This window comes from Triturus cristatus, chromosome 2_1 (genome assembly GCF_964204655.1).
Source record: "Triturus cristatus chromosome 2_1, aTriCri1.1, whole genome shotgun sequence".
Classification (NCBI taxonomy): Eukaryota; Metazoa; Chordata; class Amphibia; order Caudata; family Salamandridae; genus Triturus; species Triturus cristatus.
The window spans coordinates 252,804,297-252,819,718 of NC_140581.1; the positions used below are offsets into that span (position 1 = coordinate 252,804,297).

Consider the following 15,422-nt stretch of genomic DNA (forward strand, 5'->3'; position numbering starts at 1 on the left):
GAACTTGATGCGCTTGTGCCTGATTCCCGGTCCCAATCTGGGGTGGAACTACCCTGCGGCCATCTTGATAGGATGGATTCTATCATCCTGTACGCTGGGTCGCAGCAAGATTGGGAGTGTGTGGCTAAGAGGAGCGTAGCACAACGGGTGCGAGGTGCTGTTCTGGGGTACGGTGACCTTCTCGAAGCTCTCGGTGCCCTTCGTTCCACCCTGGTCCACGGCGCCTGGGTACTGGGGAGAAAGCTTGATGGTATTGCGTCAGCGTCGGAACAGTTGAGATCGGCCTGTCCCCAGGTAACCAGGGACTCGTTTTACTTCCCACAGGAGGATAGTGTCGTGGCCACCCCTGTGAATAGGGGACAGCCGGATATTCCTGACAATGCGCCAACGTGTGGTCGGCTGGCTGTTGGTCGGGTCTGTTCCGGAGGTCTTAGAGTTGAGCAGAAGGTGGTGGCTTTGTCTCACGCGCAGCCTCCGGCGACCCAGGCAATAATCAAGCAAGGTTCGCCTGCTCTGGCTGATTTCTATATACTGGACCTTGTGTGCAGGGCATGTCCTGGGGCAGTACTGGGAAAGATGATCCTCCACGATGATGACTGTGTTGGTATTCAGAGACGTCCACTCTACATGTGCGTGTCGCTTCTGGTTCCTTTTTGGACGCTCCCTTTCCTTGTAACATTGGACATGGCACTGGGTCGATGGGTGTGCATCGGTGGATTCGCAAAGAGAGGCCAAGGATAAGACTGATCCCTCAGAGGGGGTCATCTAATAGGCGGGCGGGCACAGGGGTTGCGTGCTCTCACGGCATAACTAATAGTGTAATAGGTGCATAACTCTCCCCATTTTTCTTGGACATGGGGAACATTTTTTGTTGATTACTGTCTGCTGTGGGGAGGAACACATTGTGCGGGAGGGAGAAGCCGGGGGCATGTTTGAAGGCCCTCCTCCAGTTTATTAATACTCTCTCCACTCCCCCGTTAGGTGGGGTTTCTTTTCTTTCTCCTTTTTCTCTGTTTCTTCTATATTTCGGGTCTGGTTCTGGGGCGACAGGCACACTGCTGGGGGGGGGGGGGGCCGTAGTCATCTGCAGAGGTGCAGGGTGGGGGACTGGGGGAGGAGATTTTTTAGTTTTTCTTTTTACTTTGTTTCTATGGCCTCTTTCCTCTTCTCTTATCTTTCTTTTGTCTTTCTATTCTGGGGTCAGTACAGTAGGTTTCCTTCGCAGTCAATCGCTGCTTTTCATTTGTGCCTCAATTTCCGTGGTGCTTTCTGGGTCTTAGGGCAGGGGACTGCAGGCGCAAATGGCTCGTGATATTCTTCCACATCCTGAACCTCCTGTTTGTGCGCCATGGACTTGATAGATTGCTGTTTATTGTTGACGTTTACTATTCTGCCCGCCATTTTTCGCTACTGGGAAATTGTTCGGCACCTGATCCTTCCATTCTCTATTATAAAATGAAGACCTTTTATATCCTGGGTTCCTACTTGGGCTGCTAAGTGGCCAAGAGTATACTAGCATGGAGATTCTGCTCCCCGAGGTGCTGCCTGTGATTAAAATTTGTTTTTTTTGTTAATCCAACTGCTTAGCGGCCGGCCCCGGGGGTTGTAGGCCCATACTTGTCTTTGGTTGAAATGTCAATAAAGGTTTTTACAAAAAAAAAAAAAAAGTAATGATCAACAAGGAAAAGGACATCTAGGGTATCAGACACAGGCAGCACCTAGAAAATGGCAGCTAACACCTCGGTGTCCTTAGCTGTTATCCTTTGCTGCTGGACCTTGGATTCACAGAAATATATTTGATGAAAAGGGTGTTGACAGGACGAGTGAGGCACCTCAGATGTCAGCTCGCGAAAACAATATGACTGAGTGTGCACCAGTGGTCTGAAGGTACCCCCCTACCAAAAATACTTGAAGTTGTTCCATGCTGAATCCCAACTATGCCCCTTACTTGCTGGTGTGAAGGTGCAGTGGCAACTAACAGTCCGGTAAAGGACTCTCAGCATCGAAGTGCTGAGGACCCATTCATACGCTGTGCCCTGCCCAGTCCAAATCGTGGACCCTACTTCTGTGCACCAATTTGTAGAGGCAGCAAACAGTCCAGTAAAGGGCTCACTTGTCCTGCAGTCACCATCCTTAGAAGGATGCCTCATACTTTGATGTCTCTTTTAATTCAGTCTTACTCTCATGCCTTCTCCCCTTAGCTTCCTGATTAACTCTTTCCCTTTCTACCTCTACATCATTTTTCTTATTATTTCTATCTGAATTCACCTACTTTTAAGAACAAGCTCTTCTTGGTATCCAAGTCAGAAGATGTTAAACTCCTACAGGTCAACTTGCTTACGCAATTGTTACTTCTAATTTCACACTCCTTCCAAGATGGATGGCTTTCAAGACTTATTGGTTACAGCTCTGAAGTGTTTCCATAAAGGTATTTGAGACTGTTTTGCTCTACGATTTAGACTTGGTGTCGCTGCAAGCCCAGTGTTTGCCATTCCATATGTACAGCAGCTTACGGCACCCCCCTCAAACTTCACAGGATCCTGACGAGACTCCATACATACTTATTGACCAGTTCATAAAATATACTGCCACCTAACGTTTTCATAAGCTGGCTTGTATCCACATACCCAGAACGTGTGGCTGGCTTAGACCTTGCTTAGTTCTTGACTGAAAACTGAGGGGTTGGGACTACACCATCACCCGGCTTCTCTAATCCCAAACATTTATTTTAATTTAACAGATTTAGTTGACATACAAAGCAGTAGTCCACAGCAGCGCACCTCATTTTTATTTTGAATTGAATTACCAGGCCTTTAACACATGTCAGAATTTTCGAACGCCACGCTGAGAATAAAGCAATTTGTTCCAAAGTGTGGCTGCCACAAGTGAGAAAGCCACTGTCCATCGAGTGAACTCAGAAGATGGAATACACAAAAGCAGAGATACAATGGACTGAGGATTAGAACGCATCAGCAGAACTAGGAGGCTTGGACAGAAGTTTGACACTGATATGTGGATTTATGGTCTACACTTACTGGTTTTTGTTTATTTCCAATGCCTAAAGGTTTTAGAGCAAAGTCAAGGCTTCTTTTATGCATTTGCATTTTTCCAAAACCAGGGGGAATGCATGTAGTTGTATTGTGAATTGCTGTAGTTTCTTTCTGCAAATTAGCTAAGTCGAGATAGGTCGCATTCCCGTAGCCTAATCATGCAGAGACGCATGTATTTATTATTGGTACTTTTTGAGAAAAAGGAAACAGTTAGAGTATGACAGACCTAACTCTGCTCACCCCTAAACCAACTCTCCCCCCTCATCCCATTTCTTAGTTTATACTGACCACCTCTCAGGTTCACTATCAAATCTACTTTACACACATCTACATCCTCTGTCCACTTAGCTATATCTTTTGGTCTAAATACTTTTTCTCTCCCATGATCCTCTTAATTTCTTCACTTAGCACCCTACTATCCCGTGGACCACCTTGCCTCTCCCATGACATACAACTCTAACATTCCTCTCCTTTTCTATGTCCCACACCTTGATAACCACTCATCACTCCACTTACATAGCAGTTCTTATCCTTTTTTTGTATAGTCTTTGATGATACAATTTAGATTTTTCATTGCCCTTAGAACTTCTAAATAACAGTATAATTGTATGTGATAGCAACGCTGGACTGTTATGAAGCCAACTATGACTCCTTCCTATTTTGTTTGGCTCGGAGACTGCATGTTTTTGGAAATGCAGTGTCCTGGCTGAATCATGTTCTTAGATGGTCCGACTACAACCCCAAGAGCCTTATTCAACTCAACTGGCTAATGATGTGTAAAGAGACAGAGCTAAGATGCCATTGCTGGCAATCAAATATTTCTTATACTCCCTACAGGATACACAAGTAAACTATTTGTTCTTTTAAGGCAAACATCCTTTACACTGCAGGCAGAACTACGACCTGCCTTTACTCCATAGCCACTACCCCAACTGCGACATTGCCATGAGTTCCTTTACCACACAAGTCATTACAATGACTTGCTTTAGGGGGCTCGCTGTTGGACTGGGGTGTTAGATTTTAGGTTCAACACCTTCCCTACTGATACAATGACTGGAGTTGGAATAGTAATTTATACTATTCGAAAGTCTAGTGCCCCCTCCCCCCCAAAGGCAAGTCATTGTAACAACTTATGTGGTAAAAGAATGCATGGGGTAGTAACAGCGGAGTAAAGGCATGCATGGGAAATGCATGTGGGGTTCCCTCATTCATACCTCTTTTATGGCATGGTAAATGCCAACATTCAGCCAGTACACTAAATCTGGGAAACTCAGCAGATAGTCCTTCCCTGGGAGGAAGTGTCAAGAAACTCTTCTTGGATCCCAATGGACTCCTCTCTTGACATCTTAGGCACAATCTATATGTTGCCTCTTTGAGAGATCAGTCACCATTTAGTTACTGTTTCGCCAAAGTTGAGGGCAAGTGGATTGACGCTTCCAGGCTTCAGCAAATTGATCATTATATCATGTTTTATTATAAATAATTGCAATAAAATGACAAGCATCAAACTTATAAATGATATTACCATTTTTACAAATCACGTGACTTGCAAAGTTATAGAACTAGGTTTTCTACCATTCCTTTATAACAAAACGTTTAAATCATTAATTCGGGATTTAGAATGATTTATCCAAAAAAGACCAATCTCGAGTCCCCTTTTGAAAAATGCAATATGTTTCATCTTTCTGTCTGAAAACCGATCCTTGCTTGAAACTAGCAATGCCTACTTTTAAATGGGATTTAAAGTTATTCATGTTGACACAACAACATAAATGTAAACATTATGGCACGAGTTTAAGCCTTGCAATCGGAGAAAAAGTGGGGAGGAAGAATGGTTGTAGTATATAATGGATATCTTTCAATAGAGCTGGAAGGGCTGGCTAAAAAATATATTCTGGGCCCCGATGAACAATCCCATGCACGCCCATCTCTGGTCTGAGAATTGTATTGGTTCACTGGAAAGCACACGAATTAAAAACTAGATAATCCAACACTGGGATTCGAACAGCTAGTTCATCTTGTAAAATTGGTAACATTACAACGATAGTTTAAACTACCTAATCATAAAAGTCTAATTAGAAAGGTATTTTGTGTTTCCAATGTCAAATAAACAAACTTTCACTCTTAAAAAACAGAGAACACCAAAAATTCTAGATAAGCAAGAAACATCTACAATTTGGTTCAGAATAAAACTGTTGAAATAAAAAGAATATACAATTGTGTGTAGATCACCAGAATCAAATCATACATGAGCTTAAGGTGAAAAGATTTCTAACCATTCATTCTTTTTTCAACACAGCTCCACATTAGTATCCCAAGGCACTCAGGTTGGGGTTCATAAATTAGATTGTAGCTTATTGCATTCGATGGATCCGGAAGACCGCAGTTCAGAAATCTTTTCCTCACTGAATCCATGTTCTAAAAGTATTTCTTCCGTATGTTCGCCAATCAAGGGGTTCCGTCTTCTACTGGGGACAGCGGGGGTTCTTGACAAGACGGGGGCAGGCCCGGGGCAGGTTTCGTTTTCATCGTTCTTGAAATAGGATGCCCGGTCCGCATTGTGCGGGTGCCGGGCGGCATCCTCAAGTTCCACCACAGGGGTCACGCACGCGTCCGTGCCCTCGAAAACCGCGCACCACTCTGCCTGGGTCTTCTTCGAAAATGTGTCTTGAAATATTGTCTTCATTTCATCCCAGTCTGGTACACTCATCTGATCGGGTAATTTATCTGCATCAAGCCTGAGACCTGAAACAAAACATAACACAATCAATAAAATATAACAAAGTAAAATAATAAAAACACATACATGGGAGTTTATTGTATTCTAAAATGTGTGTAATATTTCTTTTACACACTTTTTGTCTTTACTGGCGACTACAATGTGTTTTTATTTATGTTTATGCTAAGCTAGTTGTGGGCTTAGTTTTCTTGAGTACAGTCAGGCGTTTAAATAAAAATGTTTCCCGTTATTGCAGGCTTCTGTCTCCACTGATAAAACGATTCTTCCAAAAGCAATTCACTTTCAAGAAGGGAAATAGATAATCTGTCATCTGGCCAACAGAGGATTGAAATGAGCTCTACTTCCACTTGGATGAACTACCCCTACCATATTCAAAAAACATACTAAAATTAATCAAGGAGTTCCATAGTAAAATAAACAAAAGTCGAAGCCAGTCATCCTTTGTGAAACCATGGAGCCCTAAGGTCGCAACTGTGTAGTTACAGCTAGGTCATAATTTCCATAGGAAGAACAATTTTTGTTTGGCTGGTAACCCTGGTACTGGCTAACTAATCTTAATGAACATTTTCCAAAAACATGTTCATCCACCTCAGCACTTCCTGGAAAATGTCAGGGTTATGTCATTCAACATGTTACAAATGACGTAATATGTGAGGTCATAAGCAGTGCATGGCCATGGGCTCAGCCTTTGCCCTGCGCAAAACGCTCACAAGCAGTCAACCCCTCACAGACTCCCCCACCCCGACCCCACATTTTTAGGTCGAGGACCGTCCGGTCTGCCGAAGGCAGAACCGGAAGTCAGAGATTTTATGTTTTGGAGAAGAGGGGCTTGCACCCGCCCCTCTTCTCCCCTCTTCTCCATTGGCTGGCCTCTTGAATGCTGGCCAGCCATTGGAGAAGAGCTTCGTCACTCCGAACAGGCCCCGTCCTTTTCGGATTCGGGGGCGTGTTTTTTTCAACTTTTCTCATTTTCTCCTCCAGCCAATGGCAAGAGGAGAGAAGAGAAAAACACGCCCCCGAATCCGGAAACGCCGCTTCCTTTCTCCGAGGCATTTCTGCTTCGCCTCGGAGAAAGGCGGTGGTGTTCAGGGCGATTCCCGGCAGCATGTACACACAGGGCCAGTGTTGTTATAAGCAGGGAAGGTGAGGCTTTCTTGGACCCACCCAGGGGTGGCAGGATGCAGAGGAAAACTGTCACATTCACAGCAAAGATGTCGGCGACCAAAGTGTTGGCAAAGTGTACACCGACAGGTATAGGTTTGATATACTTAACGTCACGTGCACGTACCATGACGGTATATTTATCTTAAGGCATGTGGATGCGCAATCCAGGTCACTTATCAATGTATTCTTACCGCCGAGATTCACTGTTTGTCGATCGCTTTTCTCTGATATTTTTTTGGGGAGGAAGGGCGGCGTTAAGTTCTACAACGCCTTTATTTCTCTCCCCCCCCCCCACCCAATTCTCCCTGCCGGAGACGCCTTGTAAAGCCCTCCGTCCAGTGTTGTGATTTCTCCTCCTGGACCACGGTCACATGCCGTTCTCCTCTTCAGTTTTGTCTTGTTTGCTTCTGTTCTCTCTGTTGACATTCTCGTTAAGGACGGGTGAATGAATCCACCGTTCTCCATTGTAGTGTGTTTAAGGGGCTGTGATTCAAACGTACGTATTCCCTCCCCCACTTCTTTCCTTCGCCCACTGGGCCAGACAGATACAATCGAGGATGCAGGCGTGTTAATTTGCCCTTTGAGGTGCCCTACCAGCCATTCCAGTGTGGGCTCGAGACAGAGAAACAAAGCCCCATTCACGGCAAGGACGGGGTGTGGGGGATCGGATGACATTTTTCCTTCGGCCCAGGCAGGCACGAGCTCTGTTGTGGCGCGCGCGGCATCAGCAGCCATGGAAGGACAACAAGCATTTACAATGCAATGGTCTCGGCATTGGTAAAGTTAGAGCTATTGGCATTGCTCATGACATTATTTTTATTTATGTTTTTGTTTTTAAAACATTTAAAGAAACGGCATTGTCATGAGCAATGCCAATAGCTCTAACTTTAACAATGCCGAGACCGTTGCATTGTAAATGCTTGTTCATCTTGCCACAAGAGTCTGCAGTAGGTGCCCTGTGCAAGGGCCAAGGGATCAGGGTACCTATATCCTACTGCCTTATATCTTAATTTGTTTTATATTATGAGTTTTAGAAATGGGATTTCTGGTTGGCCAGAGCATACTCCTAAGCCACGCAGAAACCACCACTCTAGTCAGGGCAAGGGAGTTACACACTGAAGATAACCCCTGCTCATCCCCTTGGTAGCTTGGCCGAGCAGTCAGGCTTATCCCAGAGGTAATGTGTAAAGCGTTTGCGCAACACACACACACACTCACACAGCAGCAGCAACATACTAAGCACACCACAAAGGAAACTCCACACAAGGTTATATCAAAAATTGCCTTTGTATTACCCATAAACACATTAGGACATGATCACATATGTACAATGTGCCACCTGGCACTAGGCATGATTTTTTCAGGGATTATATACAGTACAGGGCCAATCGGGCCACTGTTATAAAATCACAACTCACAGGTAGTGAAAACAACCAGTAACTACTGGTCAGGGTACACTTAGCATAGCACCTCATGTAAACACATTATCCCCTGTGCCCCAGAGTAAACACTTGTAGCGTACACATATTAGGGAAATCCCAAGCCATCAAATATGCCTACAACCATTACACAAATCACTTGTGCCACTAGGCACTTTTCATCAAAATGCCTGTAACCACACCCTAATCACTGGAAACACAGTGCCACTAAGCAGGCCTCAAGGTCACACCTGTAGGGCTAAATATATGGCTAGACATATTGACCCCGTCCTAAGAACAGCACCGCTGTGCATCTGAAGATGACCCGCGACCCGGACCCCGGCCGTCATTGCGCAAACCACTGGGCCCAAATTATGCCACCAGTGAGGCATCCACATTACCGTTCGTGAATGCGAGCCCCGTTTTTAGGATGGGGGAGTGCTGGAGCACCTGTACTGCATTTCGGGGCCACTGGTACGATTTCCGCAAGCCAAGATGCCCCCACTATTAGGTACAGCTGCAGCTGTCCACGACCCTGCGGCGCAGCTGCACAAGGTCAGAACTGTGGAGACTTTCATCACTGCGACCCGGGTTTGAAGAAATACCTGGCCGCTCCTCCACTGACAAGCAGAGGGCCGATGCGGTAGGACCCGGAGCGAAGTCTCTGTCGAGTTCGCTCCGCTCCGCTTCTCTTGTCTCCTTGGGGCTCGTGAGGCTCTCCTCTCGCCTCCAGCACGGCTGAACTTCCTTCTTCTGGGGCACACATGTCCGCTTCCTATTCCTTCAAGGAAGCCCCACCCATGGTCAGGCATCCTTCGTTCATGCTAGATTCCTTCTTGCGGTTCGGCCGCTCTCGCCCTGGTCACAACCGGGGCAAAAGATGAAGCGCTCACTATGGGCTTTGAGGCAGGAGCCTCCCTCTTGAGCTCCAAGGTGCAACACAGATGAAACGCTCACAACGCGCTTTGAGGCAGGAGCCTCCCTCTTGGGCTCAAAGGTGCAACAAAGCTGAAGCGCTCACGACTCGCTTGTAGTGGGCAAGACCCCCTCTCTTCAGGGGCACCAGAATGCAGTAAAGTAGCGCTCCCTACTCATCTGTTCCTGGGTCAGGCCAAAGCGCCCACCCGCCCTCAATTTCAGAGACAGCGCTCTTTGGCCCCCAGTCCACAAGGGCAGACCTGGGCACAGGAAGGCCAGCACGTAGGGCCTCCCAGTAGAGGGCCGCTACTGGGTCCCATGGCGGTTACCCCTGACAGAGTGCTCCTTCCAGTCCAAGTAAGCACAAAGTTCTTTACATGGGGTCACAGCCTCAATATTTATACCACATAATGTCTTTGTTATCTCCCTGGCACAGGGCTCTGTGCCTGGTCCAAACCAGTTCTGGGGGCACTTACACATTTCTTTACATGTGCACAAACACCTCTTTTGTTAGTGTGGGCTCTGGCCCAGGACACACCACAGGGGGGCAGAGCCAGGATTGTGGAAGGCAGGCACAGTCCTATTTAGGGTCAGGTGCCACTCCTCCCACTATTCCAAATGTAGATCGGCCTATTCAGCCTAGCACTGACTCACCCAGCCCCTCTGGAGCCACTACACCTCCCCAGCCCCTGTCATCCAGAGCCAAACATGCAATACACAATGGAGAGGCACAAAGACACATAGCACACAGAAATGTCCACTTCTAAAAGTGGCATTTCTAAAATAGTGATAATAAATCTGCGAACACCATTACGCAGCATTTATTACCACTATTCCAAATATACCAAACTTGACCACGCTACTCCTCACATGTCAGGAATTACCACTGAAACACATATCAGGGCATCCCCACTGCATTCCTATGAGAGGACAGTCTCACATTAGTAAGAAACCAAAATGGCTGCTTGTCACTACCAGGACATGCCACACAGTTAAGGCACATGTCCTACCTTTTACCTACAGCGCACCCTGCCCATAGGGCTAGCTAGAGCTTACCTTAGGGGTGACAGATATGTAGTAGAAGGGGTATCACAGACGTGGTAACCACTTTATGTGCCATATCACAGTAGCAGTAAACTGTGCGCGCTGACCCTGTAATGGCAGAGGCTTGATACAGGTTTGAGAGGCTACTTTGGTGGGTGGCCCAAGCAGCGCTTGCAAGCCCACCAGTAGCATTTAATTTACTGGCCATGGGTATATGAGATCCCACTTTACAAGGGACTGATAGGCAAATTAAATATGCCAAACAGGTGCAGACCAATCTTACCACGTTTACCCTAGAGAACACATGCACTTTACACTGAACAGCAGTGATAAAGTGCCCAGAATCCTAAAACCACCAACACTAGGTCAGAAGAAATACCAGGAGAAAGGCAAAAGGTTCTGGGATGACCCTGCAAAAAGGACCAAGTCCAACAATGAGGAAGTGGGGATCAAGTTGTGTAATGGCAGTCTCAACATCAGTTGATGCTGAGTAAACTAATATGATTGCTTGAGCAGCTGCGAGGAAAAAAGGCCTTCTTGGTCAATCTATTTTTTAGGGTTGAGCCTGCGAATGCAAGCGCTTGAGCATGCGACTTGCTGCGAGACGCTGCTGTAGTCAGTAAAGGGCTTGGAGCCCGCCTTTGACTTACTATTTGTTGTCTTCACATCACTCTTCTTTACTGGCTCTGTAAGTTGCCAGTGCGGATGAAATGTAACTTCTTGACGCTGACTGTGCAGCAGGGACTAAGCACTGATTAATTCAAGTTTAATCTATGCCTGTCCGCTGCTCCCCGAGTAATTGAGGTACTATTTGATGCACCCACACACTCCCCTTGCCTGCTGCACTGTACATAGCGCTTGCATGCATTTCAGATCGTGTGCACGGTACTAGAGTCCGATCTTGCCATATACTATCCCGTTTTCTTTAGTAAAAGTAAAGAGGTTAGCCTTTGACAATTGTACATTTTTTATATTCTCTGGAGCATTTCTGTTACAGAGGAGATTGTTGAATAAATAGAACGATCCTCGAAAAATATGTATCGTCTAACCGTTACCTCTGCCCATGATATTTTCTTATTATGGTTAAGTCATTAGGTCACAAAAATGTAAGAATAACAATAGGGACAGGTTTTTATACGAGGATTCCAGGCACAATACTAAATTAAACCATGACACATACTGCATTGCCCATTATATTTTAGAATAGGTTATACAAGTGCTCATAGCATTGAGGAAAATGTAAGACTCCTTTCCAATAGAGAAGGAGGCAACAATTCAGCAAAACTCTTGAACAACAAGAATCTTTGGGAAACTAATATGGTTCCCCAAATTTCCCGAATTCTCTTAAGTATGAGAATAAGTTAATAAACTTATGGAAATGCCCAAGTTCCTGCAGAGGTTTGAAGGCCTGCGGAGAAGGAGGATAGATGTTGTTCATAGAACCTAGAGAAGAAAAACAGGTAAGACTAAATAGAGTTTTATGAGCTTTCCCTTACAGGAATCTTTATAAACGTATTTCAAGTACTTCCCTTTGTATCAAACTCTTGCCCATTGCTTGGATGCAATAGTGCTCAGTTCGAGCTGTATATGTATCAGTAAAGGGTCCAGTTGTCCAGGAAAGCGTGTCAGGCATTTGAGAAAGAGAGAATAGCAACAACAATTTTATAAAAACAAACAAGAAAACTCACAATCTTCTAGGGGAGGCACTCCAGGGTTGTGTGAGAGAAACAAAATTGAGGGAGATGTGCAACTCTATGCTTCTTGTTGTATTTTACCTTTCCAGGACAGCGGCTAAGGGTGTTTGCCGCAACAAAAAACAGGCAGGTTTGGAATTCTATTTTAATTTAAGAGTTTGGTAATCAGGCGTATCTGGTTTGCAAGAAGGACATCCAGGGGGGGTGTATGACAGAGGCATGCATGGCTAAACGATGCATGCTTCTACAACAAATCCTTATCTCAGGGCAGGGTCCCCAAAGCCTTCAAGGATGCAGTCGTAGTCCCCCTCCTAAATTAACCAGGAGCTGACCCCCAAAATCTTTCCAACTACTGGCCCATCTCTCTGCTTCCCTCTGGCGAAGGTCCTTGAAGCTCATGTAGCAACGTGTCTGTCTAAATTTGTTGAGCAGTTTGACTACTTAGACCCCCATCAAGCAGGGTTCCGCCCTGCTCACTCCACTGAGACAGTAATTCTCGCAGTACTGGATGCCCTACAAGAAAAGCTGATAAAAGAATCCCTCAGGCCCTGGTCCTTCTGGACCTCTCGCCCGCATTTGACACGGTTGACCATGCCATATTAACGGACCGTGTCAAACAGGCCGGCATCCGCGACTCAGCCCACAGTTGGATCAGGTCCTTCCTCAGCAACCGCACTCAAGCGGTACGCCTAGCCCCTTTCACTGCTCCTAAGCTTCCCACAACATGTGGGGTCCCTCAGGGATCCTCGCTGTCCCCTTTGCTGTTCAACTTATATCTGATACCCCTGATTCAGTCCTTGAAGGAACGTAATACTATCACCTTTAACTATGCGGATGATCTCCAGTTGATCTTCACAATAGACAACTCCCCTGAATCAATTCGGGATTTCCAGGGTACCATGCTTCACATTTGACAATGGATGGACCAAAACCATCTGAAGCTGAACCCTGGTAAGTCCAAGCTAGTCTTGAATGGGAACAGCCAAAACCTCTGGGGCCCACACTATTGGCCTACAGAACTTGGCGCTCCTCCCACCCCATCCTCCTTGGTCAAAAGCCTAGGGGTTATCATCAATAATGATCTATCTCTAAAGACCCAGGTAGGCACGGTTGTGTCCTCCTGCTTCTTCCAGCTCCGCAGGATCAGAAAGATCAGTCGCATGTTCACCCACTCGGCCCTGATCCAGGTTGTAATAGCCCTGGTACTGTCAGGCCTGGACTATGTCAACTCTATATACCTGGGCCTTCCACTCTTCCTCAGCAATCGCCTCCAACTGGTCCAGAACCAGGTGGCCAGATTTATCCATCAGCAACCGCAATGGCAATCTGCCAGATCCCTGCTAAAAAACCTCCACTGGCTCCCCATCCCCCAACGCACTGCGTTTAAGACGGCCTGCATTATCTTCAAGTCCCTCCATGGCCGCAGCCCTAAATTCATCAACTGCCTTTTTCAAAGGTACATCCCCTCCCGCAACCTCCGCTCCGCCAACCTCCAACTCCTAGCCGTCCCGTCTTTTAAGCTTCACCGCCAGGGCGGATGCAGGTTTGCGACTCTGGCTCCCAGACTATGGAATTTCCTTCCGTTGGAAATCCGTTCCTGCAACAACCTCCCAGGCTTCAGGAAAATGCTTAAAACATGGCTATTCACTCAGGCCCACAAGTAACGCCTGCTTGGTCCCTGCACACGCTAGAGCTAGCGCCATGAAACCTCCTGGTGAACGTGCGCTCTATAAGAAATTATTAACATAACATAACATAACATAACATAACATAACATAACATAGCGCTGCCCGAACAACAAATGCATCTGATTAACACCTTCCTTTACCATGCATGCCTTTACTACACAATTTCGTGGTAAAGGCATGACTGGTAAAGTTCACACCCGAGCCCACTGCTCTAAGCCCCTAAAACTACCCACCCCTCCCTGAGCGCTAAACACTATCCTGACCCACCTGAGCTCAAAAAGTACCCCGACCCCTAAAAATGACCTGACCCCGAGTCCTAAACACAACCCTGAGCCCAAAAAATTACCCCGACCTCCTTGAACCCTAAAAACTACCCCAACCCCTAAAAATTACCCTGACCCCGAGTCCTAAACACAACCCAGAGCCCAAAAAAGTACCCCTACCCCCCTGGGCCCTAAAAACTACTCCAACCCCCCTGAGCCCCTAAAACTACTCTGACCCCCCGAGCCTTAAAAACTACCATGAACCCCAGCCCTAAACATTACCTGATCCCACCGAGCCTTAAAAACTACCCTGACCCCCGCGCCCTAAAAACTTCTCTGACCCCCGAGCCTTAAAAAAAAAACGACCCCCTTTGAGCCCTAAACACTACCCCAATCCCCCCACCCCGGCCAAAAATCTACCCTGACCCCTAAAAACAACCCAGACCACCCCCTGAGCCCTAAAAACTACCTCCAACTTTGCGTCCTAAAAACTACCCCCTTACCCCCAAAAAACCCAGCCGCAATTACCAGACCACATATCCTTTCCCAAGCCCTCCTCTTCTTGTGCCCGCCCATCCCAGTATCTAGACAGCGCATTGCCTTAACCACGCATATGCGTGGTTAAGGCAAGCGTGGTTTCGCTTACGGGGAAACGGCACACATGGCTCAGCCTGTGTTGTAAAGACCGTTTCCCATCCTGGGGCGGCTCCTCCATAGTGGCGGAGAAGCGTTGCTACACTGGTCAGTCAGTCAAGCGAAAAATAAAATGACAGCTGACAGACTGAGTCGATGCCAGCAGTGTAGGGAGGGCCCCAGTGCATGCTGGGACTCAAGGAGAGCCGGAGAAGAGAACTGAGGCAGCTGTGTACTCAGGTACGTTTTTTAACATTTATTATTACTCCCCTGTCCCGCCCCCACCCACTTCAGTATTGCGGCAGCCGCCACTAAATACCTTATGTAGACGTCATGGAGGACATAAAATACCCTAGAGTGATCTAAGGTTGTCCCACCATGCATGAACCTGGTGGGCAGTTTCTAGCTACAAATGTAGGCTGTGAGGAAACCAGAATTGTGTTCATGCCAGCTTAAAGCCACTCAATCAATTAATCAGGGTTTTGTAGAGCGCACTACTCACCCGCTATGGTCTCAAGGCGCTGATGCTCATGGCTTAAAAGTTACATGTAGACAGGCAAAAGAGGTTCACCATCAGTCCTCTGTGCAGGCCATACTAAAGTTTCACAAGTGGTGGCTTTCCAAAGTCCAGAGCCTGGAATGTGCAATAGGCTCCCATCAACTGGTATACCTGGCTGGCCAGTGGGGTTACATAGGTGGTCTTCTATCATCTTGCTGGCATCAATAAAAACTGGAGACGAGGTATCACAGCCTTGTCTTGTTAATTAGTTTTGTGTCTTCCACTCCTCTATCCCATGATCAGATCAACCG

General features: G+C 46.6%; 1 protein-coding gene across 4 annotated transcripts in view; it reads right to left on the bottom strand.

Annotated features, from left to right (window-relative positions):
* Positions 1-4,501: 4,501 nt before the first annotated feature.
* AMACR (alpha-methylacyl-CoA racemase) overlaps positions 4,502-15,422 on the bottom strand; it is a 421,886-nt gene continuing 410,965 nt past the window's right edge. For all 4 annotated transcript variants that reach the window (XM_085630852.1, XM_085630868.1, XM_085630860.1 and 1 more), the window contains exon 6: positions 4,502-5,795. In XM_085630852.1, the coding sequence (XP_085486978.1) occupies positions 5,386-5,795 (410 nt within the window). In that variant the 3' untranslated portion in view covers positions 4,502-5,385. The remainder of the gene's footprint in view (positions 5,796-15,422) is intronic.